Raw genomic sequence first — 26,118 nt, 5'->3', positions numbered from 1 at the left:
CTTGTTCGCACTGTGTGTGCCTGCTTATCTCCAGCAGTTCATAGAATCACAGAATCATTTAGGTTGGAAAAGACTTTTGAGATCATCAAGTTCAACCGCTAACGTAGCACTGCCAAGTCCACCACTAAACCATGTTCCTAAGTACCATATCTATATGTCTTTTAAATACCTCCAGGGATGGTGACTCAACCGCTTCCCTGGGCAGCCCGTTCCAACATTTGACAACTCTTTCAATGAAGAAGTTTTCCCTAATATCTAACCTAAACCTCTGCTGGTGTAACTTGAGGCCATTTCCTCTTGTCCTGTGCTTTGTTACTGGGGAGAGGAGACTGAGATCCACCTCACTACAACCTCCTTTCAGATAGTCATAGAGAGGGGTAAGGTTCCCCCTGAGCCTGCCTTTCTGCAGGGTAAGCAACCCCAGTTCCCTCAGCTGCTCCTCATGAGACTCACGCTCTCCTCAAACTACAGCCCGCGGGGTGGATACGGCCCCCCAGGGTCCTCAGTCCGGCCCCCCGTATTTACAGACACCCCAGCCGGGGGTTGGGGGGGAACCAAGCAGCCGCAGATGACTGCCTGCCACTGCACCTGCGCGCCGGCCCCCTGGTTAAAAAGTTTGAGGACCCCTTGTCTAGAGCCTTCACCAGCCTTGTTGCTCTCCGGTGGATGGGCCTGCAGAACATGCTAGGTGGAAACAACAGCAAGCAGCTTTGATTGCGGTTCTGCCTTAGCGGTGGGAAGCCTCCCTCCCTGGGCTTGCTGCAGGGGACCCTGCCACCAGTGCCACTGCACACCAGGGCTGCGCTGTGCAAGAAGGTCTCAGTGCAGGACTGTGCTTCTGGAAAAGCATTTCCTTCGTGGCTCATACCTTTCTGGGATGGCCTTGTTAAGCCAGGACAGAGCAAGGGTCTGTACGAACATGTCATCCTTGGTGTACAAGCCCGTTTCTTCCAGCCAGTGTAACGGAGTATGCGGGCGCTGCTCCTGAAGCCGTGAAACATTTGCATATGCGAACAGCAGCAGGAAGAGCCGCCCGCCGGCCCACCGCACCGGGCGTGCGGTGGTTGGGACAGACCAGCCTCAGGTTGTGCTGCGACCAGGACGCCGGGGCGGGGCAGCGCAGCGCGGCCCTCAGGCCCGACAGGAACCCCAGCCCAGCCATCGCCCCCAGCCGCACCCATCGCCTTCAGTCAAAGCCTCGCCCGGCCCGCGGGGCAGGCGGAGGGAAGGCGGGGCGGCCTCGGGGGAGCGGGGCACAGACCGGCCGGGCGGAGTCGCCTCACGCCGCGCACGAGCCCACAACCGCCCCTCAGCGGCCGCCGGGGCAGCCTCCCCTCGCGGCGGGGCCCGCCACCGCTCCCGCACTGCCCCGCGGGCGCGGCCCGCCCCCTCCCGCCGGGACGGCCGCAAGGCATGCCGGGGCTTGTAGTCCCCCGCCGCCGCCCTCCGCCTCCGGGGCCGCTTCGCTGGAGCGCGGAGCGAAACTACAACTCCCGGCGGGCGGAGGGGCGTGCCCCGAGCGCCCGTGTCTGAGCCCGCACGGGGCGGGAGGCCGGTCCCGCTGGGTCGGGCCGTGTGGGCGGGGCTTCTCCTTCGCCGCCGCTCTCCCGCCCAACTCGTTCGCTTTCGGCCCGGCAGCTGGAGCGGGGGAGGACGGGGCCGCCGCCGCCCGGGGCTGACGGCGGACGTCGCTGGCGGCTCGTGCCTGTGTGCGCGCGTGCCGGGGGCGGCGCGCGGTCGGTTGCGCGGGCCGGGGGCGGCGAGGGCTGAGCGGGCGGGGAGGCGGCGGGAGCGGGGCTGCAGCGCAGGCACCCGCCGCCCGGGTCGCTCCCCTGCGCCTCCAGCGCGCCCGGCGGGCGGCCGCCTGCGGAGGCGGCGATGGAGAAGAGTTAGCGCTGCCGCCGCGCTCCCGCGGCCGGGGAGTGGGCTGGGCCGGGCCGGCGGCGCGGCGTCCCCGCCGGGGCTGGTGCGGGGTACCTGCCCGCCCTCTCGCCGGGAAGCGACTGACCGACCGACCGCGGCGGGGGGTGCGCGCCTGTGTGGTCCCGTCCCTCGCCGCCTTCCCCCGCTTCTCCCGCGGGCGGCCGCCGCTGCGGCGGTTACCGCCTCCCCCTGAAGATGAATAGGTGGCAGCTGCTGCTTCTGGGTCTGGCTGCCGGGGAGAAACCTGGATAGAGGCACTAAAACAAGGGGGCGGGGGGGGGAAAGAAAGTCGCCGCTCTGCGGCTCGGGGAGGGGAAGCCGGGCATTTCTCTCACCTTGTTCCGAGCAAAAGCCCAGCGAAACTAGGGACGCGGGCGGGAAGCCGCTCCCCCGCGCCGGGAGGAGGGGGCAGGATGCAGTGGGGACTCGGCACCGCCGCGGGCCGTGGGCGAGAGACTGCGCCGCGACGGCCCTGAGGGCGGGCGGCGAGGATGGTGAAGGCAGGGACAAGTCCCGGCAGCGATCTCCCGGCGGCGGCGGAGCTCCCCTCTCCTCTCCCTTACCCACCTTCCTTCCGCACGGCCGCCCTCCCCGCGGGGCTGGGGAGCATGAGGCGCCGGCGGGGACCTGTTGTGTAGGGGGAGGCGGGGGTTAAGCGCGGCGGCGGCGCCGCCCGGGGCGTGAGGCGGGGGAGCGGTTCGGCGGGAGGGAGGATGAGGACCTGCTCCCGCAGCGCTGGTGTCTGTCGGCGATCGGCCCTGCCCCGCGCTGCCTCGGGGGAAGCCTCTTCGGTGGAGTCGTGACGGGGGACAGGGGTCGGCGGGGAGCCCTGCGCCCCGGGTCTGCGCGCAGCGGCGGCCGCTTCCCGCTGAACTGCGGCTTCAGGAAGAAGAGAGCTCGAAGTGTTTCTCGGAAGCTGGAGTTGCAGCCTGGTTTCTTGCTTTTTTTTTTCTTGCCTTTTTTTTCTTTTCTTTTTTTTCTCCCCCTTAACGTTTTGTTACGCGTGTCTCTTGAGGGGACGTCTTAGGAATGGTCATTTTTAGCAGTGAAATCTGCTGCGCAAAGGAGGATTATAACAAATCTCTATGAATGATAGACTCGATTGCTAAACCTTGCCTTGACCAACCTCCTGACCCTCGGAGAGATCTCTCAGGGTGTGTGTGGGAAGGAAAAAAAAAATCCTCCCGTTTGAAAATAAACTTGACAAAAAAGATTAATCTTTTTTGGACAGCCTAATTGCTTTATAATTACTTTTTTTTTCTTGTTTTGTGATATGTTGTTTTAAAAAGGATTTTCCTACATGGTTGTTTTGTAACTGGTGGAGGAAGGAAGGATCCCTCTGAAGCATTTCTGATGTGACAGCTTTGGTTTCCGAAGAGTTAACTGGTGTTTGCATGATACACCTATTGCTTGTCTGGTAGCAGACTTTTCATCTTTTTATTTGCTTTTTTTTTAATTAACTGGGGCTGGTGGAGAGGGTTATCTTGGTCAGAAGAATATTTGCACGTATCTCTCTCTCTCCTGTATACATTTTTGGTGGGGTTCTCCCCACATTTTACTCTCTCTTGATGACTCCTGGAGGTGGTAGTGGGCCCATGAAAGACTGTGAATACAGTCAGATCAGCACACACAGCTCTTCGTCTCCCATGGAGTCTCCCCATAAGAAAAAGAAATCAGCTCCCAAGAGAAAATGGGAGGTTTTTCCTGGAAGAAACAAATTCTTCTGCAATGGGAGGATCATGATGGCTCGACAGACTGGAGTCTTCTACCTGACGCTTGTTCTCATCTTGGTCACCAGTGGACTCTTCTTTGCATTTGAGTAAGTGACGTTAAACTCTTCATATTTACCTTCACTTTCTCTAGTTACTTATTTTCTGTCTGAAAGCAAACTAAACATGGTTATCCAAATGTGATGGAGAATGCTGACTGAATTTAGCTAATGTCGGTTTATATAATTGAAAATGTGATCGGATAAGATGCTGAGGGACACTCAATCCTGTTATGGTTATTGTACTCTGTGGAAAACTGATACTTGAAAATTAAGGTTGTAGTGCTTTTATACTGCAGGTTTCCAGCTCTTGCTGATGTTGAAAGAGGAGTGTGAAATAGCAGGTTTGGGATGGTCAGGAAATGATGTAGCTTCTTGTCTGTCAGTTACTCTGCTGAGAATCAAAACCGGCAGGTGCAAAAATACTGACCCTTTGTCGCAGAACCAAATGGAAGAAAAGCAGTATCTGTCATTAGTTTATGATTATGAATTAGGCTGGCTTTTTTTTTTTCTCTTGAAGTCATTTAATAGCTTGTAGATGAGAATTCCAAGTTAAGAGAGAAAGAAAAAAAAGCTGTACAATTTTGCATGTACCTAGCTTTCCACCACTAGGTAACAGCATTACTTTGTGATGATAACTTGTATGTGAGTTTGGTCTTAGTTTAAGCTGTGTTTGTTTTGGATGTTTGGATTTTTTCTAAGCAAGCTTCTGGTGTCCTCCTAGGGCTATTATTCTCTTGGCCTGAATCTTCAGGACTGCTTTACATCTATATGAAGTGAACATACAGTGACAGCAAATCAAATATACTGATATTTGCATGTATGTTGGAGTGGTTAAATTAACTATGCACACCGAGAAAGAATTAGTCACTTCATGTGAACGATACAGTTTAACTTCTATTTACTTTTTTTTTTTTTAAAGCAGAGTACAAAGGTGCTCACACTGCTAAAACACTTCCTATAGGAATAATTCTTTTTAAGGAGTTAATGCTACTTTACCTGTTTTAAACTATTGTAGCTTGATTTGTGGTTTGTGGCAGGAAAAAAATCTTTAAGTTATTTATACAGCTCTTACAATTTTGTGAATAGGAACTATTATTTATAAGTAAGCTTCAGTGCTGCCTCCAGAAATTCTGTTCGCTTTGCTAAGTGATACAGTTGAACAACAAAGGTCATTCATTGCTTGGTGTCTTCAAGGAAGAAGATGGTGACACTAACAAACCCTAAATTGTACTAGTTAAATGCAGACCATCTTAACATACTGGTAGTAGTAAAGAAGGAAAAAATGCTCAGCAGGTACCCAGGGAGACCAGCAGATTAATTGTCTTTAGTGGGCTCCAGATCACTTTAGAGGGATTTATTAACCATGTATCTTCTGCAGACACTATGAAGCTGCTTGAACATCCTTTGAGTACTTGAAATAACACAGTCAATGATGGTATCCATGTATTGCAAGTGTGTTTACTTTCCTGGTTTTAAAGAGGTATTAAAGGTGTAACCTGATAGTATTGCATCAGTACTGGGTGCTACTCTATTCTGTTTGCCGTGATTAGGCCTAGTTTTGGAAAGCATTTCTGTGTGGGCTGACACTTGTATCTGCATGCGGTCTCATCACCTCTGAAGGCAAGTGCTGGACTTACATTCTGGTATTTGCAGGAAGTGTAGGATCAAAACTGTAATGTTTTATAATCATAACTGTACAACTTATTTATTAAGCCATCATTTACAGTTTGGTTATATGTTTGAATCCTTTGATCCTTCAGAGATAAATATTCTCTGCAGCTGCATGATTCAGAACTGCTAAAGCACGATGAGCTGCTAGTTGTTCATCACTTTATGATTTCATTACTACTGTGGGTTATGTGCTCTACCATAGCTGAACACTATTAACTTCTGTTGTGTCTTTGAGCTTATTTGCAGTGTAACCGTATGTGATGGACAACATTTTTAGTCAAGCTACAACATTTTGGTATATAATTGGTGCTTATTCTAATTGGCAGTCTTGAAGCAGGGAAAAATCTTGGGCTTTATATAACTATATAAATTCTCTGTGTGTCTACTGGTCTTGAGTCATTCTTGTATCACTTGCATTCTCCTTTTAAGGAAAATCAAAGTAGAGGGTGGCAATCATATTTCATTTTTATAATAATAAGGTAGATTTTGGTCTTTAAAAAGCACTTGCACTGGAAAATTATTACTTACCCTCTGAAGGCTAATTAAAAAAACAAACCTTAAGACTATGAGAATGGTATTCAGCATGTTTATGATGCTGTAACTGCAGAAGGTTGTTAATGTTACTGAGAGAGGTTAGTCTCTTTGATTAAACAGTGTTACTTTGAAGTGGTTCCTGATTGCAGCTCTTCCTAGTAGTCTGAAGTTACTATTTATTGATCAGTTAATAGCATCTTCAGTTGTTAGTGTCACTTCCATTATTTGACTGGTTTGGTTATGATGCTCCTCATTAACCAGCTGTTTACAGAATATGACAGAACTGTGTTTAAGTCCTATGTCTACAAGTGGAGCAAAGTGATTTTTAAATGGACATGTGCCTTATGTTTCTGAACTGTAAGGTCAAACTGTCTTTGAAGAGGACAATAGCGTTTTTGTCCTTGGAATTGTTTGGTCTTTTTGCTACAATCAAAATGAATTATTTTATTCCCTTTGGTTTTGGAAACTGGAAAATAGGTACTCATGTTCCAAGTCATTCCCTGCTTGCAGACAGTGAAGAGAGGGAGTAGGAAGGAGATTAATTTGACAGCTAATTCCTGGAAAAGCATCGTGCTCACATAAACACTTGTCCTTTATCCTTTTGGCTTCATTTGTTCCTCCAGTGTGATACCCCTGCCTCCCCCTTCTATTTTACTCTTGACACCCATTCATCCAAAGCTGTATCTCATGTGCTTTGGAATCCTCTGCACGGGAGAAATAAATTTCTCTGAATCAACAAGTCCTAGCACTCCAAAAGCAAACATATTTTATACATCTTGACCTCTATAGCTTTTGACATTTAACCATGCCTTTGTAATCTTTGTTTCTTCATATTTGTGCTTCTGTGTGTTTTCCTACCTACTTTTTCCAGCTCTTATTTTCAGCTAGTTTTATTACTTTCTCCCTGTTGACTTTTATCTCTCATATACCAAGTGCATCACCACTTCTTTTTATCATTTCAGTGTTGTTTTCTATTTTCAAAGAGGTAAGCCAGAATTTGCTTAAAAGAAAAACAACAAACCATGTGCTTTCAAGCAGGTAAAATATTTATAATTCCTGCCTCCCTCATCCTCCAAAGGAAGAGAATGCAAATAGCAAGTAGTTTTATTTCTGTAACTTGTCTATTAAATGTAACATGAATTATTGTGAGCCCTTTTGGGCCTCAAGAGGGATGCTGTACTTGAGGTATTCTTAAAAATTATGCCTGTTTTAAAATGCTCAAGATGAGGCACCATAAATTACTTAATTTGTCTTTAAAATCTGTGTGTGTTATTTTATCTTGGAAATATATTTCCTAACTCTAACCTCATGATATTTAGCTGGTTTTCTTCTTTTCTTGGAAATTTGGCTTTGTGTTGCACTTTTTTTCCTTTGCCTTGCCCTGTTACACAGGCATACCCATTTTTTTTAAACTATTCAGTACTCATGTAAAAGTAGCTGCATAAAAAACTTGGAAAACAAATTTCTTTCCCCAGAGCAAAGATAGCATCTGTAACTGAAGGGCAGATCTCACTGCTGCACCTCGTCAGTTCAACCACTGAATTTACACATATGTGAAGTCCTTTATTGGTGCAATAAAAAACCTAAGGCACTTCATACTTACCGGTTTTATTTAGCTACGTTTACATACTCAAGAGAGAAAAGAACCCTTTGTGCCTTATGGTTATCTGAGGTATTGTTCCTGTAGGTTACAGGAAAGCAAAATGGAGGCTGAATGACATATGTATCAGAGTAGGATATGTAAAACAGGCATGTTGTTGTTCAGTAGCAAAGCTTGTATGGATGCACAATCTTCACAAGTTCCAGAGCACTGGTAGATGAGCTTGGCAGCTTTGATACTGTGAGTTAACTCTGCCCCTGTGTGCCAGCTCCCTTTCTTCTGGACCTCACTGTGCAGGTAGCAGGAGGGAACGTGTCTGCACCTGAGCTGCTGTAGTTCAGGCAGGCAAATTAAACTTCCTATAAAAGGTAGGTTTAAGTGAAGATGCCGACTGAACTGAGTTGACTCAGGCACAGTCATGTTTTCTTCTGTCAACTCAGTTGCAGGGTGAGTGGCTCTGGAGGAAGGCTGGAGCAGATGGTAGGATGCCGGAAGGGCTGAAGCAGTGCAGCTTTTTTCTCTGTAAACGTGAGTCAGAGCCCTATCACTTCTGATACCGTTTGACACTTGCACTGATTCAACAAACTGGAGATTTTTAAAGGTTTTTTTGAGCTAATTAACATTTTATTTTTGTGGGTATTTCTGTAACTGCATGCCTTTCAAAAGATGGATGGATGCTGGAAAAAGTATTTAAACTGAGACTGTTTATGTGCATATGTGTGTACAAATCATTGCTTTCTATCTGCTCTTGCAGCTGCTGGCAACCTGCTCCGTGCCTCCCACTTCTAAAATGAGTGTGACTGGAGGACATTCATGAGTCACATTTTCTGATGCGGTGTAGATTGTTCAATATTGAACTTCTATAGCATGTGCGCTATGGCAAAGTGGTGTAACTTGCTGCTCAGTGTGACAAACCTCTGTGTAAACACTGATGTCGGTAAGCTGAGCATTTTCACTGTGTTATCAATAATCACCTTCATCTTATGGCAAATGTGTTCTGCTCTTGCAAGAGGTGGATTTTTAGTGTGAAGTTGTATTCCAAGAAGGTGAAATGTTCTTCTAATAACCTCTTTTATCTTTCTTCTTCGGCTCCTAAGATGAGTAGGTTACTTGTGTCTTTTGATGACCATGTTCTTAAACTATGACTTCCTTAGTAGGAAGTGCTACCAACCTGACTTCGGCTGTTAAAGTCTGCTACAGTCGTGTATGGCACTTCCTGCTGAAAACTGCAAAATGGATTTTAAAGCAAAAATCATGGTGTATAAGCTAAAATGATTGTTCAACAACAGAACTGCATCCTTTTCTACATGGAAGGCGGTAGCTGTCTAATAGTGCATAGTGGCATAGGTGAACGCAGTGATGAGTAGGTGGTTCCCCACCCCACCCCAGTTTTCTTTGTTTTAAAAAAAAAGTCATTAAAATTAAACCAGAGCAATGTTTCTGTTTCTCATTTTGCCATATTATGCATCTCTGATAACTTAGTGAAAAAGACATGGAATACAGTAAGCCTAATCTTCAGGGTTTACTTTTTGTACTGAATTTATATAGATATACAAAATGATACAGCAGACTCCTAAGGGATGGTGTGCATTCCAACCAGATGTTATTTATTCTTTACACTAAATTACTTTGAAAATACTAACTGTCAGAATCTAATGTCTTTCAGGTACAAAGTATATCTAATACTTTTTCCCTTGACAAGGGACTTTCCTTGGTCACAAAAAAGTTTACTTAATTCCTCTCATCTAAGTTTCCCAGTGATCTGTGCAAGTATGTCTGCTGGTTTCTCCCTGGCCAAAAGGGAATAGTTTTGTACTACCCTAACTTAAAGTAGCACTTCACTGAGCAGGTACATCAGTTTAAACTTTAAAATCTGCTTTGAATGAATTATACGTTATAAATCAAAATCCTTTTGCCCAGAAACATACTAATAGCATTTGATATTAGGTCATGCACTTCTGCTTTTCAAGGCTAGGTCTATTTATGAATAATGATAAAAATAATTATGTAAACGTAATGATATAGATGGATAATGATTAAAATTTTTCATTTTTCAGGGTAAAATTCTATGAGGATAACAGAAGGATAGCCTCTTGTTTTTTGGAAGTCTTACCTCCTTCAGTTCCCCTGAAACTGCAGAGGCTTTTTATGGTTTTGTAACACTAACTCCTTTTCCAAAAGAAGTGTTAAACAGCTTTTTTCTCCAAGGGTGGGTTTTTTTGTTTTATTTTGGGTTTGGGGATTTTTTTGTTGTTTGCGGGTTTTTTGTATTCAGGTTAGTTGATGGCCTTTATCTGCTGTTTCATGGAGAAGACAAGTTTTGAACACAATTTTTGGTTTTTTAATTTACTTCTTTCTCACCTATAGTTCTACTTACATTTCCACCTTTTTGGAGGTGGAGGGCAATGAAAATAGTGGGTATAATGGTGTAAGAAGTGATGTTGGCGTCTCAGATACCGTGTTCTCTTAGGACCTCGAGGAAATCACTGTATAGCATTGGACCATCGACATATGCATCTTCAGAGTAAAATGTGAATGTTTGTGATTTTTTGCCTGATGTTACCGTGACCCCTTGGAGAAAGAGGGGAAATTCCATCATAGCCCGCTGTGGTGGTGTTTTCTACACTCATCATAGCTCAGCCTGATTGTTGTAGATAGGTGTAAATTCTCACCTGGGATATTTGATATTCCTTCCAGAATGGGAAAAAAGGTAATTTCAAAAGTTTGGTTATACTTAGCTATATAAATGTCTTCAAATATTTACAAATGCTGATGGATAAAACTTCTGTACATCTTCAGCCTCCAGAATGTGAGGTTAGATGTGTAATTTTGTGACAGATGCTTGGTAAAATCTATTTTAATTTATCCCTCAAAGTTTGAGGTTTGTATTGTTGATATAATCTGTATAGTATGCCAATTTTGTTTTCTGCTTCCCTGAGTAGGTACTGCTGCCCCTTAATGGCTGTGTACCAAAGATATACAAAATGTGTCTTCTGGAGACTAATGTAGGGAGAGTCGTACCAAATAGACTTAAACTATTGAAAAAGTAATTTCTATTCGTTGTTCCTGGAAGATTGATGTTGTCAGGTGACCATCTCTGGGACTCTTCTCACATCAACCCTGCAGAAATTTTCATACCTTGTTTGAAGGAAAGACTTTTTTTCCAGATGTTTTCTCAAATCAGTTTCTCAGGAATCATGTTATGTGTTTAGGTTCATGTAAAGTATTCTTACTCATGTTTGAATTTGGAGTAATGATACCAAAAATACTTTTGTTCCTACCTGATTTATTTTCTGTCATAGCTGTGTTGCATTATTATCTTGTAAATGGCGTTTCATATGAAACTAAGTATATCAGTGGAACTGGATGACTGAGAAATTACCTTTCTTTAGAATGGAAAGAGAATTAGTCTGTGCAGAACTTGAACCAAACTGTTCTGTTCATTCTTTTATTTTTTGGGGGCTGGAAAAATATATTATTAAAAATACCTGGGCATATTTGTAGATTCAGTAGAAACTGAAATGCTGAAACTTGAACTGGACATTAAATATATAAATTATCTTTTAACAACTAAGTTATACCTTCTAGGTCGCCATTCTAGTGTAGCATTAAACTGTTATTTGTAACATTCAAACATCAACTAATTAATGAGAAAGTGAAGATGACTGCAGAAGAGGAGAAAGCTGAGAATATTTTTGACTTTCTAAGCTGCATGATTGTTTCAAAATAGTTCAGTCAAAACCCCACTGGCTTAAAATACTGCCATATTTTGAAAAATCGCTTAAAACTATGTAACTTTATCTAGAATGTTTTTGTTATCCTGATTGATGATCCTTCCAAGAGACTGTAGTAGCTGATAATCACTTAAGTTCCAGGCTGCCAGTAAAGGCTTGTACATATCAATGCAGCTCATTCATTTGGCAAAGCTGATGAGGAAGGGGACAAATCCCCCAAAGTTAGCTGGGACTACCAAAGTTTATTAAACTTCATATAATTACAGCCCATTTTTTTCAGAACTCAATACAAACACTTTAAAGTGGGTAAGCTTTTTACAAACTAACAAAGCGGACTAAAATTAAGATTAAGCCTATCTGTAATAGCCAAAGATAAGATTCTGTTCATGTTTCTCACATTACAGAAGTGTAAAATGTACTTGGGGAAGGAGGCTCAAGTGTTCTGGAGTTTCAGTTTTATCTAACACCCCCCCTGTCCCTTAGCCTTCTGTACATGTTCATATTCGAATGCCTGTTGGTACAGCAGTTACTAGATGAAGGGGGCTTTGTATTTGCAATACCTGACCATGGGCTTTCTGCAGTGTGCATTAGTGGAGCTCTTACCCAGTTGCATTTCAGAACTTCAACTGCTAATTTGACAGCGCTATATGATTATTTAGCTTCTGTATTCCTGATCGCTTCTTTTTCATAAGGGTTTATTCACGTTATTGTGGGATAGTGGCTAATGAGGTCTTACATAATGAGCCTGGCTAATGAGATCACAGCTGGTTTTGTTTTATGTTTTTCCACTCCTGCTGTTCTCTTAAGTTGCTTACTGCAATAAATACTGGCAGTGTGCATTTATTGTGGTGAATGTGCAGTCAGTTCAGTTTCTTTTTCAAATTTTACTCTTATTTAAAAAAAAAAGTACAAAAAAGAGATTAAATAGAATACTGAAACTAAGTTGAAAACTTGGGAACCTGAACTCAGAAATGAAGACATACGTAAAATCTGTATCTTGTTAATTTCATGTTATAGTTTAAGTACAAGAAAACAGTTACATTGCCTGCATTGAGTGAATGTATGAAATAAATTTCTGGGGTTTAGCATACTTTTCTTATACGTGTGATCAATATGTACTAGTTCTTAAAAGCAAGGAACAGATACATTAGAATTTGTTACTATTTTGGCATAAACATTCAGTATATTACTAGAAGTTAAGAATGTAGATTAAACAACATTGTCTTTTTTGAGCTGTCTGAATATCAGGAAATTGCAGTCCTGGTCTTGTGTGCAATACACTTGTCAGATATCCTACTGGTTATGAATGCTGTGTTTCAGGGTAGAGAAGCAAGTGTCGGACCAGCTTGTACTTAAATTTTGCTGTCATGCCTGTTCTCATGGTATGGGTTTTTATGACACAACTGTCTATGCATGTTCCGTAGTAAATACTGTTTTATTGGCAAAAAAGGCTTTCTAGTGTTGAATTAGAATGTGGAAGTGTTGTAATTCTTTTTAATTGAGAACTATGTAAAGCAGTTAAAAGCACTAAGAAGAAAAGTAAAAGCTAGATAGCGGTGACTTCTCTCATCAGTTTTGCAACTCTGTAATAAACTTGCTTCTTGTGAATGTGGTTTTTTGAAAGCTGAAGGTCATAGTGCTTCTATATAGTGAAAAAATACAACTTTGAAGATACATGATTTGAACTCTTTCCAGGGCTGGACAGGCATTGAGTGTGGAAACAGCCAAGTAAACTTTGTCATTAGCCTGAGTAGACTGGTACGTGAAATGTGTTGCATGGTGTGATATAAAAGATTGGAGTACACTGTGTAAAGAACAGTCGCTTCTGATTTGCCTCAGTGAATTAGCCTGGAGAAAGGAAGGCTTGGGGGGCATCTTATTAAAATAAGTACCAGACTGGAGGGTGGGAGTGGAAAAAAAAATATAAAAATTGAGCCTTGGACTCTTCTCAGCAGTGCCCAATGACAGGACAAGACACAATGGGCATGAAATGAAATACCATTTAAACGTAAGAAAAAGGGTTTTTGGGGTTGGTTTTTTTTGGTGTCTGCCTGTTTGGTTTGGGGTTTTTTTTGCTGTGAGGATGATTGAACAGTGGCCCAGGTTGCCCAGAGAGGCTATGGACATACTGAAAATCAACCAGATGCAGACCTGAGGAGTTTCCTCTAGTTGACTCTGGGGCAGGGGGGTTGGACTTGCTGACCTCCGGAGGTCCTAGCCCACCTCAGCAACTCTGTGAAAATCTGAGAACTTCTTCCCTTAAGACAGCAAAAGATAGATCTAGCGAGATAACTTTGATCTTGTTTTAATGTCCCTTTTATTACATGTGTATTTCATAAGAACTTCAGTCTTATGTAGTCTTAGGATCTGAACCTAAAGTCTCAGTCCAACAAAATGTAAACATTTTCAAGTGAAATATTCGTAGCTGTTCATTGTCCCCTCTTGTGTTTTCTCACCTTTGAATATGGCTTTCTCAGTTCAAAGTGCATTTTCCAACATTTCTTGGAGTTTCTTTTCCTGCTTTCTTTTGCTGATCTGCTGTTCCTCACCAAGCTTTGTCATCTACTATCCACCTGGCTTTGGCTGAAATATAGTTAGTATTTTCTTATCATGTAAACAACATCATTAAGTTTAAATAAAATCAATTTCATCCAGAAGAATGTCTCTGTATACAGTTGTTCCAGCAGTGTGATGTGTTTATCAGTTTGTCCGTGTCTCACTTAAATTTAGGGAACTTTTCTTCCATCTAATCTTCCTAGCCACTTGTTCCCTTTTAATAGAACACTGTTGCTGTAGAAGGGATGGGAAGGCAGTAAAGGTGAAATGGAAAGACTTAGTTTTCCCCTTTCCATAGTCATAAGGATGAGAGTATTATTTTTTTTCTGTGATCTACATTATATTTGCCTGTATCACTGTGCAGATATGTAAAATCATGGGGTCTGTCTCCCAGTGCTTGAGCCAGGTCAAAAAAGTTGTTTGGGCTCTGCAGGTTCAGCTTCTTCCTTGAGCCTGCTACTTGACAAGACAAGCTTCAGATCGACTCTTGGACCTTAACGGATGGCACGTTCTGGCTTCTGGACTCCTAGACATGGATGAAATGGTTTGTCTGAAAAGCTGCTAAAGCTGGACTTGTCTTTGGGGAAGGGAAAACACCCTAGACCTGTCAGAGTAATCCAAACTCCCTTTAAATATGCATTTGCTTAAAAAAAAAATAATAATTGTAAATTCCAGTAAGGCAGGTGTCTGGTTCTGGATTACAAACTGGAAAGAAAATGATAATAGGAGAAAGCTTAAATGAAACAGTGTATTCTATTTGAACCAAATATATGTGAATCTCTGTCCTATAGTAGCTGTCATTGCTAAGTTTCTCTGAGGCTGGTGGAAGTCAAAGGGGCATTTCCCCGTAACACATATTCAAAGAACTATTTTTGAGTGGACCTCATGTCTGTAGATCTGCCTGCTTTTTCTGAGGGAACAGGGGCTGGATTATTACTGCTCATGAATTCAAAACTTCAGCATCCCAGTTTCCTTTCTGTTTAGCAAGCTCTGTTGCAGCAAGAGATCTGGTGGTGGTAGGCTGCTGAAAAGGATGGACCCACCTCTTCCCTTCTCCCAGGTCTCCAATGTTACTTCTTTTTGTCTGGCTCTGCTGTTTTCCCCCACCCAGTAGTGAACCACTTCAGGGAGTTCCCTTCCTGCAGAAAGCTTATCCTTTGCTTCTGCCCACACAAAGAAAAACTTTCTGCTGCTTTAAAACCCTGAGCTGAATCCCTGAAAATTCAGAAAAATGTTATTACAAGCACAAGAGAGGAAGCGAGAGGGAGGGCATTGTCAGATCATCTTAGTTGTGATTTGAAATTGCATCCCAACTTGGTAACACTTGTCACGTAGTCTTGGTTTGTTGTTTGGCATCTGTGAGGGTGCAAACAGAACAACTTTAGGCTTACCTATTTAGTTGCTTAATAAGAACCTACAGAGTTGTGACTTCTTAACCATAATTTATTTCTGAAGTAACTGGATTGTAGTTTACAGAACACGAACTGCAGCATCTTTCAAATAACACATGAAGTGCTCCTTAGTTGATGATGTCTTAGTTTTTTCTGTAAAAGTTCTGTTTTGTTTTGTTTTTTAAATTTGTTTTTTAAAACCCACACTATACCCAATTCTGTAACACAACACGGGGGAAGTGACTGAAGCAGTTCTTCTTCCTGCATCCTTGCCTGTGTAGACTGTGTTCCCCATATCCAGATTGCAGAGCTACTGTATTGTATTGCATGTGATAGCAGAGCCAATAGAAAAGCTGCATGAATGCTTCTTCACCTTAGTTTGTATAAAACCAGCTAAGTTAGCCCAAATATGCTAACCTGAACCAGGAAAGGAGTATTCTTAATCCTTGCCATTTCTGCCATGCTTCAGCTGATATAGCAAACAATGCAGGGAAATTGCCTGTTTCTTCACAGTCCCATTTAGCTGCCTATTCGAGTGGTTGTTTTGTTTATTGGTGTGTTTGGTATTGTAAATGTTGAAAGTTTCAACTCAGGAGGGTGAAGAAAGAATCATAAAGCAGTTAACTGAACAGCCTGCATGCAAGAGTCAGTTGGAATGGATGTCTCTATTCACAGTGCCATAAAAGAATTGGCTTTTAAAATTATTTTGTTAATAAGACACCTAAAGCTAATCAAAGCAGAAGGAAATGTCTATAGAGCAGAAGATGGGGAAGAAGTTGTGGACTGAAATCTGTCAGAGATTAATCTAATTCAGTATAAGACCTTGGAAGAATAGTCTTTTACAAGACACTAAGCTCAGAAGGCTCTCTTCTCTTTACCTTGAGCTGTAGAGGTTGTGAGACTTCTCATCACTGACATGAGTGTTCATCTTCAGAGTAAAATATGGGGGGGTTTCCTCTAATGTAATGAACCCCAGACCCTTTCAGGATCAGGCTGCACTGTGCGTTTTGGTTTTTTTAATGATAGTCCCTGAAAGCCAGAATCTCATTTCCACTACTTGAGTATATCCAAAAAAGTGTGCTGGAGGTAGAAGGACATTTCAGAGGAAAGTGTATAAAGATTAGGTGGGATAAAAAAAATAATTGCTTTTTTTACTGGAGAGGAGCTTGGGAAACAGGCAGTTTGCTATGAATGTGAAAATCAAACCAGTCTGATATAAGAAAAGCAACTGCCATGCTTGGATCCCAGTCAGTGAAACTGTTGTGGGCTGACATCCAGCTTGACTGAAAGGTAAACATGCCCTTCCCAATGCACATACCTTTCTATTATGGCATCCTAGAAAACTTCAACCAACAGTTAAAGTTGCTAAATGATAGTCTGGAGATGCAGCATTACCCAATGATTGGCTGTTCTTGGCAAAAGCCAGTTTATTTTCTGTTCTGAACCTTTTTTTTTATTTTTTTTAAAATAGTTGTTGGCACTAGCCCTTGCTGTTCCAACAAAAGAAATCATATTTGTAAAAGAGAACATAAGTTTTTTGCTTCTTAGTTCAATACAAAAAAAAGTGACATTTGTTGCAAAGTTAATTTACTGTTAATGAAATAACACTGTCACTGAAATAAGCTTTTAATTTGAGCTTTATTGTAAGTATTCTTTCTGACTGCAGAAGGTCAAAGATTTAGGGAGCATACAACTTGTCACTGAAGCTGATCCCTACAGATAAGAGTTGCATAGTTATGCCATGCATCCGTAACGAGTACATCCCTAGGCCAGCTATGCTTGCCTTCATGTTCTGGATGATGAAAAGACTGACAATTTCAGAACATTGTTCAATAATTGCATGGTTCAATGGGGGGGATGAGGAGTGAGGAGGAACTGAAGTATCTGCTGTAATATTTACTTCTGGGAATTAATTTCAGTTACTTGAGGGACAGTTGTTTTGTGTCCATATTTAGTTAGTACTTTTAGGCAAGCTAGTAATAACTTTTGATATCTGTGCTGGATTTTTCAGTTATTGTATCCAATACTGTAAACAGAGTTGGAGTGCACTCAAAATTGCTTATGCATGGTTGTGTCCTACCAACATCTCTCTCACTTCAGCAGCTGAAAGTGAAAAATAAACATGACAAAAGCTGTGAATAGATACGAGGTATTGAAGTGGCTTGCAGAGATACATTGGCAGTCCTAGTTCATCAGTGCAGAATTAAGAACTCTGGGAATGACAGCGTGGTGCATACATCTTCATGATTCAACTCCTTTTGGGATTTGATTGTTTATCTTTGTTTCAAGAGCAGGTCAGAAAAGAGAGCTGTTAAGGACGCTAGTGCTTTAAGGTTTCAAAATCTTTTTGTTTTTTAATCCAGTTCCCTTTTCTTACTGTTCCTGATTTCTCTTGTGCTTATCTTTCATGACGGAAGCTCTGTGGCTCTGGTTGAAGTTGTTTGGGGTTTTTTTTGTTTGTTTTGGTTTTTTTTACTTCCAGTGCCATGTTGGTGAGGAAAAGACCCAGAAGACAAGGTTACATATTGAAGAGATAATGGGTTACTCTGAATCTTTGTTGTTAATAGGCAGGAGTATGCAAGTGTGACAGTCTCACAAAGATTGATGTTGCGTTGTCTTCATAAAAGTATTGACATCTGCCCAAGCTTGAGTCTTTCGTGTGTGGCAAGAACTTTTTTGTCAAGTAAAATCTTTGAAACCTGTGCCTATGCCTCGCATGCCTTGCTGAGGGCATGGCAGTACTCTTTCACTGAAATGACAGTTTTGAGCAGTGCCAGCCTACTCCTGAGTTTGGTAGCACAACTGTTTTTGGGAGCTAAGCTCTACTCTGTGGAGCTTCTTTCACCTGTGGCTACAGGCAGCGTAAATGAAGAAACAGTAAAACTGCTTTATTCACCACACATCTCCCAGTTTCTGCAATCTCCAGTTGTGTGTATTATTACCACCAAAGTTGTCTTTGCTTGAACCCAAGTTCATTTCTAGAACAGTCACACCCACAGCTTCAATTGAACCAGGGCTTCTTGGTGGGCTGGGGGTCTTGAAATGAAAAGCTCTGTCATAAGGGGTATGACAGGGGAAGGAGAACCTGCCAGAAGGGTATGAAATTTAAGTTCTACAGGCATGCTGGCATTTTATTTAATTTTGAAATGTCTTGAAAGTAGCAATCTTGCAGTTTGTTTTAGCATAGGTTTTTTGCATGTAATTTTTAAACAAATAAATTCCCAGCCAGACACTATTTCTATTCTTTTCCACATACTCTCTCCCAAATCAATGTCTCTTCTTTCCAAATACTTTTTATGTACTTGCTCTTTACCATTGTGTTCTGTGGACTGATGCTTCTTCCTCCAGTCTCTTCATTCTGTTCAAAACAGCTTTTGAACTTGATGCAGGATGGGAGAGGTAAAGGCAAGGGGCTGCATTCATTTTGTAGTGGTGGTGTAGTCTTGCCCTGCTTTATTCTCATTTCTGCAAGCATTGCAGATAAGTCTCTTAAAGTTGCTTTTGTTTTTCTGTGCTCCACGAATTGAGGAGGGAAGCACTGTAGATAGCCAGAGTACTAGAAAAGAAGAGGTGCTGTGCTGCGTGCTTTTACAGAGGTAAGGCATTTGGCTGTTCAGGTGGTACTTGTTTGCCACTGTTACCTTTCACACTGCTCATGATGTGGGTGACTGGAAGAAACTGAGGAAGGTTTGGAGATGCTCTTTGCAGGCAACAAAATACGAATGAGTAGAATTGGACAGCTCAGGTCGTGGCAGAAATACTCCTGCACGGGAAGGGCTACTGCTCTGCTGTATAAAACAAGGTGGCTCGATGCATAACGTGTCTTTAACATGGTACATCATATGTTGTACAGAGTACTTGATTAAGTGAGTCTGAATGCTGCTTGTATAGGAATTGTTATAAGAAAAAACACTTTGTAATCCTAAATACTCATTTTGCTTTTCAGTTAAAGTTCCAAGTAGTTTGCATAAGGGGAGCTATTTGATTTAAGTACATGTCGATAGTCAAACTTGTGGAATACCAAAGAGGCCAGTGAAGCTGCCTGTGCCTCCATGAAATGGAAATTCACAGCAAATTTACACTGGCAGAGTCCATGGGGTAATAGTATTTCATGCAGATATTTAATTTTGTGACCATTTTATGCATGGGCTTCTTTACATTTCCAAAAGAACAATCTTTTAATGCTTAAAGCACTGCTTTTTACAAGGTAATGTACTGCAGATAGTTTGGTAATTAGGCATGCCAGCCCTGTATTGACTGTTTTTAATTTTTGTATTGCAGTGCTTCAGAACTTACATTTTTTACTACTACTATTTTTTGTAATTACTTTCAACTTAATTTTTGTATTCCAATTCTGACAATCAGCTTTCATTTTTGCTTTCTAGATGTTAGTATTAAATATTAAATATTTTCTGTTTTGAAGGTGCAGGAAACTTACTGCTGCTTCAGCTTTGACAGATTATAGTTCTAAATTTATTTTCAGTTTGTAAGATGACTCCACCTTCTGATAGCTGTGTTGACTAAAGTGGACTAAAGTTCATTTGCTGGTAGGAAACTGAGGAGACCAGCTTGACTCTGCAGTGACAGCATTGGTCTAGCATGTGTGAAAAAAGTATAAATAACTCAAAGTATTTAACACAAAAACGCTCAAAGTATTTAACTGTATTTGGTGGTTATAAAAGGGCCAAGTGTTGATCAGACTGCAGGCAGCTCAGAGATCTGTGCATGTGTGTGACGGACATGCTGGGTGATAATTTTTGCTTCAGTACAGATTTTCCTCAGCTGTGTTGATCAGCAGGCACAAAACCTAGTTAATACTAAATAGCTGGCAGGATGGGGAAGCAAAACTACTTTTACTTTGCTGTTTATTGTTATTTATTATTGAATTATTACACTATGGCTTGGGGTAGGTTTTTTGCAGTAAGATTGGCACTGGCTGCTTCCTCAGCTAGTTATCAAGGCTCCCTGCCATCTTGAGTTTATTTTCCTTGCACAAAGCCTGGGAAAAAAAGATGAACCTTGTTCTTGGAGGTCACTATGTCCGGCTGTCTTTCTGAGCAATGGCAGTGAACGCATTTCAGAACTACTGACCTTTCATATATAGTATCATGCCACTGGGTGCCCTCATTTAAAGCAAGGACCCTCAGGACACTGGGGGGATTTCAGCAGCTGCAGAAGTGAATGAAGAGGATGTCCTGTTAAGGCAGCTGAGTGCAATCTACTCTTGTACTGGCAGGTTCCACTGGAATTTTCTTTAAGCAAAAACTCATCCACAAACAAACCTTTTTGTTTATTTGATGAAAGCGGAGTTTTAAAGGGACTGTCTTATTCTTATGGGAAGACATAAATTTAATTTTAGTATTATTTACTTTGATATAGGAGGCTGGCTTCTGGGAGAGCTTGAATCCAGTCATCCACATCTGTTTCTTTTGATCTCATGTCATGTTTGCAAACACAATTATGTCACCAATTTATTAAAGGTATATCAGTAGAATGGAGTTTGACATGTGGTGGAATCTTTCCAAAGGAGAAAATGAGCATTGACAGATGCAGCCCCGATAATATATTGACATTTTTTTCTTTCTTTCTTATTTTTTTTTTCTTTTTGACTGGCAACAAACTTACTGTGTCCTTTCCTAAGAAGTACCTAAATGTAGTTGTGTTTTAGAAGTGTGGTTCGTACTATAATTCATACTACAAATTGAAGGCCAGCTCTAAGATCCTGTTCATTACAGCCAAAAATATATTTTTAAACACACTGTATTTTAAGATGGTATCTTCCCATTTTAATTTTTTTTCACATGCTTATGCTTTAAATTGTTCTTCAGAAAATTTGCTTTCAGTTTATACTCCACTAATAGGACTAACCTGGTCAAATGAAACTCCTCAGAATAGTACGTTTCTCCTTGAAGCATTGCTCGGTTAGATGCAGGATAGCGATTCAACAAATTATGTGTACTTGGTATTGTGCAAAACAACAGTAAAAAATTCTGTAAAGAGAAATCTGTTGGGGATGAGTGGACTTCTCTTTCAGTGGCACTGAACTATGATAAATATGGCATTAAGTATCCATGCAGAGATCAGATTAAATCAGATTATTCTTTTCAGACTTGAATGATGATTTCTTTGAGTGAAGTCTTAACATGTTCGGAAGAGATCACAGGCAATGCTTATGATGTGTACAAAACCCCCTGTTAATTTACACTGACACTAACAGTATTTGTTACTGTAGATGAGAACTGGCATGTGTTTAATTACTTGAACATGTGTTTTTCTGTTGCTTTTGTTGGAGAACACTGTCTCCTTCCTTACAGACCTGGTTGTGCTTGGGGTGATGTATAATGGCTATGTAATGAAAGATGCTGTCTTCCCTTGGGCATTGTTTCTCTAACAACAGATAAGTTAGGTAGTTAAACTGAGAAATGTCTTGAATTTTTTTAATTTCAATTTTCTGAATTTCTTCCCTTCTATTTCTCTCAAATTTAGAGAACCTATCAGTAAAACTGGCAGTTTCTTTATCACAAGAATTTCTTCCTTCCCTTCCCCTTTCCTCTCAGCACTCCAGGAACCTTAAAAAGGTTGGCGTTTCTCCTACCCAGAGAGGATGATGCTGAGAGAGTTATGGTGATTGTCTTTGGATATATAGAAGAACGATAAAAAAAGCTTCTTCATCTTGTTTTGAGACATGACAGGAAGTTCTGACTTCAAGTTGCAGTGGGAAGTATTCAGGTTAGAGGTTAGTAGATGTTAGGGGAAAAGAACCCTTTCCAAGCACAAGGATGGATAAGGACTGAAATAAATTTCCTAGGAAGACTGTGGAATTTGTCATCATTAGAAGTTTTTTTCCAAAGCAGGCTAGACAAAGCTTTATCTGAATTGATTTCATGTATAGCTGATCTATTCTTGGGGAAGGCTAACTTCCAAAGGTGGTTTCACTACCATTATTCACGAATATATCTATGAAATACTAGAAGGATTTTAGCTGAAACTGTTACTTTTCTTGTCTTACTAATAATGCAACACTATTGCGGTTGGGGAGAGGAAGAAGTGTACTGTATATTGGGTGGAACGTAATTACGTCAGTTACTGAATGCATTGGAACTATTACTAAATAGAGGTGATATTAGGAGGACTTTTGACCTTTCAAAAAGAGGAGGGCTATTGGTGACTCGTATAAAAGAGTTTTAAAAGGAACCTACAATCTGGAGTTTAGAGTTATCTTAGTAGTCTATTAAAGTGGCAAGAAATCGATCTAAATATTCACTGATGTCTTAGGAAAGGTAATTAATGAAGTACAACATTAAAAATTTAATAGGGTACCAAATTGACCAGATGGTGTTTTCCAGTCCTACAGCATACAAAAATTTATAATTTTATTATAAAGCATGTTCTTTTTCAGTGTTCATATTAATCAGCTAGTTATAAATGTATTTTCTTGTTACTAGGAAAAATCATACCCCACTAGTAAACATACAGTTTGCTTATTGGCTGCTAAGGCAATTTGTCAGTTTTTTCTGATGAAAAAGCAATCTTTTGCAAAGCCTGAGGGCTTTTTGGAAACAAATAATACCGTACTCCTGGGCATCATTTTTCCAGAAGATGATGTCACTTTTAATATGTATCTTGTCATAGGGAAGGGTTGGGCCCCTTTATTCCCCCTTGAAGAAAAATGGCAGATGGGAACAACTTGCTGATGCCCACAGCTTCTTTGATGGCTAGAGGTAGATTGGACCGAGTGATCAGGAGTAGCTCCTGTCTACCTGAGTTTTTGGATAGTGTATGCATAATTTCTAGGAAGCCCTGGAACTGGAGTATGTATGTTGACCAACTGTGACATATAACTTGGAAATGGCTATTGCCTGCAGCTGTCTTCTGCCACTGGAGAAGCTTATGTGGTAACCTTATTAGAAACGGAGTGGTCCAGCATCTTAAATACATTGAACTAAAATCAAAGGTAGAATGTGAAACTTGCAAAACTTTCAAAGTGCTTCCATGTGATACATTAAGCTCTAAATATGTGAATTTCTAAATTACAGTATGCATTGGTGAGAGATATATTAAAAGTTAAGTGTATGAGAACATGAATGTTTGTTTTGGTCTACATAAAATAAATACTCATGGAATCCATTCTTACTGTTTGTATTAGTAAACACCTGAGTTTTAATGAACTAGTACTTAGATTTTTTTTAACAGGTCTAAGCAAGTGTACCTGTCCAATGTTAGCCTTGAAATCGGAAGGAATAACAAAAACTTCAGTTCAACAAGGTAACTTTGAGATAGACAAAGCGATGAAAGCATTGGCAAATGTTGCAGGAATGGTCCTGAATTGACTGGGAGGACCACAGACTGGTCCACAGCGGCAAGTGGAGTGGAGTTTGCTTCTCTCAAACTGTTGAAGTGTATCTGGGACAAGTTGTCAGGGTTTTTATGGGAAATAACCTCTTAAATTGGTGTGGGAGCAATTTGACAGTGAGAGAACACTTCTGGATCTGGTGGCATGGCTGTAATTACTGTGCTTAGTTTGAGTGTTCTAAGAAGTAATTTGGATAGATAACCACCTCTGGACCTGTTGTTTCACAGATCTTTGAGATCTTATTTGTCTGCTGTAGCTAGATATTCTCACTCGGTACTGTTGATAGTCTCTTCAGCCCTTAATAAGCAAACAGCTAACCTGCTCTGTTTGATTAGAGTTAGCTTGTAAATTGTTTACCAACACGTGGAATCCTGTGCTCCTGCCACTCAGCCATACTTTTTATCTCTTCCTTTTCTTAGCAAAGGAGAAAGCTGTGCTTAGCTGCAGAATACATTGCAAACAAGCTGGTTTGTACAGACCAGACTTGACCATGACTTTTAATCCTTCATGAAGAGCGTCACGTTAGTCACCCTCTTAACTGGAGTGGTAATGGAGTTTCAGCTCCTATGTCTCTCTCTCTGTGACCCTAGCTGTGGTGGTTCATTACAAAGGGGAGAGAAAAGGTCTCTTTGGATGAATGGACACCAAACTATTTTAGCCTGTATGTGCTTCTATTACTTTGTGGCTGGAATATTTTATGTTACAAAAAAAAAAATAAAAATTACTGTTAAAGGAACTATATGGGAATTGTGGAGAACAGAAGTTTCAAACTGTAAAGCTTTCATAGTCGAATGTCAAAAGTCTGTGAGATGGGAATGGATCATAACTGCCTGGTATCGTATTCTGACTCTGCTAACACGCTAATTGTGCTTCTGCCTGAGTAGGGGAAAAGGCTAGCTGTAGATTGTACGTTCAAATATATATATTCCACCACCACCCCCAACTTCACCATGTGCCTATTAAAAATACTGCTTTTGCGGCATTCTCTTAACTGTATGAGAGCTCTTAACGAGTTACTTTTTAGGCCTGACTTGACTCCTAACACTGGGACTTTGCAACTAATTTAATCTTTGTCCTGTTTTTGGATTTCTGTGGGTTTTTGTTGTTTTTTTTTTCAAAGTCTGACATGCTGTGGTAAAGAAAAAAAAATTAAGGTAACTAATGTTACCTGTTTTCCATTTTCAGATTTGGTAGTGTAATTGATTGTAGGCTTTACTGAGGTAATGTGTAGAAACAGGAACATACTGCTGTGTGATGTTAGACAAATCGATTAGTGCTTGGTGTTACCATGATCTTTTCAACTGCTTCCTTCCAAAAGTTTATAATTTTTTCTGACAAATGTAATTCAAATCAGTACTGTAATTACCACTTGGATGTATTTGAGAATTAACAAATGGATGGGATAAATGCCATAGTTATCCAGCCATCTTTCTTCTGTTTCAGTTTGCTGATAAAGATAAGTTTTTGGAACCTTTAATATTAATTAACAAAGAATGATTTGTATCAAAAAGATCAGAAACTAATGTAATGTATAGAAGGAAAATATAAAATTAGTTTTCTTTATAAATTACTTGTAGTGGTTCATTTCTAAATTCATAGTTATGGTTGCATTAGGTCTGTGTGTGCTCATCAAGAACATAATGCTCTATTTTTTTCTATTAACTATTTGAAAATATCTTGCTGTGTTCAAATTTTTCACAGAAACACTTTGATTTTCTGTGAATCTAGGGATGTTTAGTCATAGATTGAAAAAATGAAAATATTTGTAAATATTATGTATACTTGAAAAAAACACTTGCCTGTGAAGTAGATTTAAAAAACCCTCATTTATAATATTTCATTTTGATTGACAGAAAATTATGTAGTATTTATTCTAGGTAGGTGTTTCAAGGTATATAACTTCAGACTAGATGAAAACTCCCTATGGTAAAGATTCCTAGGCACCTCAGTGCCTTTAAACCAGTAGGCAGTTGTTTGTAAAAACCTATTTCTTCATATATTCTGCTTTTTTTGTAATGCGAGATCTGAATAACCATCATAGCTCTGACTGGTGTATGATTTAGAGCACGTTCTTTAGGGTACACTTCAAGCCTGCTTTATTTATTCTCCTTTTAACTGTGTTTTCACGCTGATTTATGTTAAATTTAGGCCTTGTTTTAGGTGTGTGTAGTGTGATTAATAAAATTCATTGGAAAATCTGCTTTTTCTGTGTCATTTTATGACAGAATTATGTCTTTGTTATTTTAGATCAAAAATGTAGTCACCAAGAGTCCTTATTTTATCTTCCTGGTTTGACAGCCCTTAATATACTTGGATTTTGCGTGTGAGATTTACCAACAGCATATAGTTTGATTCTGGAGAGTGAATAGCAGTAGACTGTTTTGTGTTTTCTAAAATATAAATTTAAAAAAAAAATCTTTAAAATAATAGTTCCTACATTCTTGTGAGGGAGAAAGTATATCATCGCTTGAATAATAACCAGTTTCATTCCCACTGAAAGACAGAAAATATTTCCATGAATATTATCAATTGTAGAATTTTGCAGAAAAAGAACAATTAACTCCTTTGATACAAGACAGAAGATT

The 26,118-nt window shown here is 40.7% G+C and overlaps 1 protein-coding gene across 5 annotated transcripts in view; it reads left to right on the top strand.

Annotated features, from left to right (window-relative positions):
* The first annotated feature begins 2,566 nt into the window (after positions 1-2,566).
* The window catches only part of ZDHHC14 (zinc finger DHHC-type palmitoyltransferase 14), a 112,619-nt gene continuing 89,067 nt past the window's right edge, over positions 2,567-26,118 (top strand). For all 5 annotated transcript variants that reach the window (XM_013304837.3, XM_005230182.4, XM_027796840.2 and 2 more), the window contains exon 1: positions 2,567-3,742. In XM_013304837.3, the coding sequence (XP_013160291.1) occupies positions 3,492-3,742 (251 nt within the window). In that variant the 5' untranslated portion in view covers positions 2,567-3,491. The remainder of the gene's footprint in view (positions 3,743-26,118) is intronic.

The sequence above is a fragment of the Falco peregrinus genome, chromosome 7, assembly GCF_023634155.1.
Source record: "Falco peregrinus isolate bFalPer1 chromosome 7, bFalPer1.pri, whole genome shotgun sequence".
NCBI classification, from domain to species: domain Eukaryota; kingdom Metazoa; phylum Chordata; class Aves; order Falconiformes; family Falconidae; genus Falco; species Falco peregrinus.
Note: the sequence above shows the minus strand (reverse complement) of the source record. Positions and strands in the feature narration are given on the sequence as shown.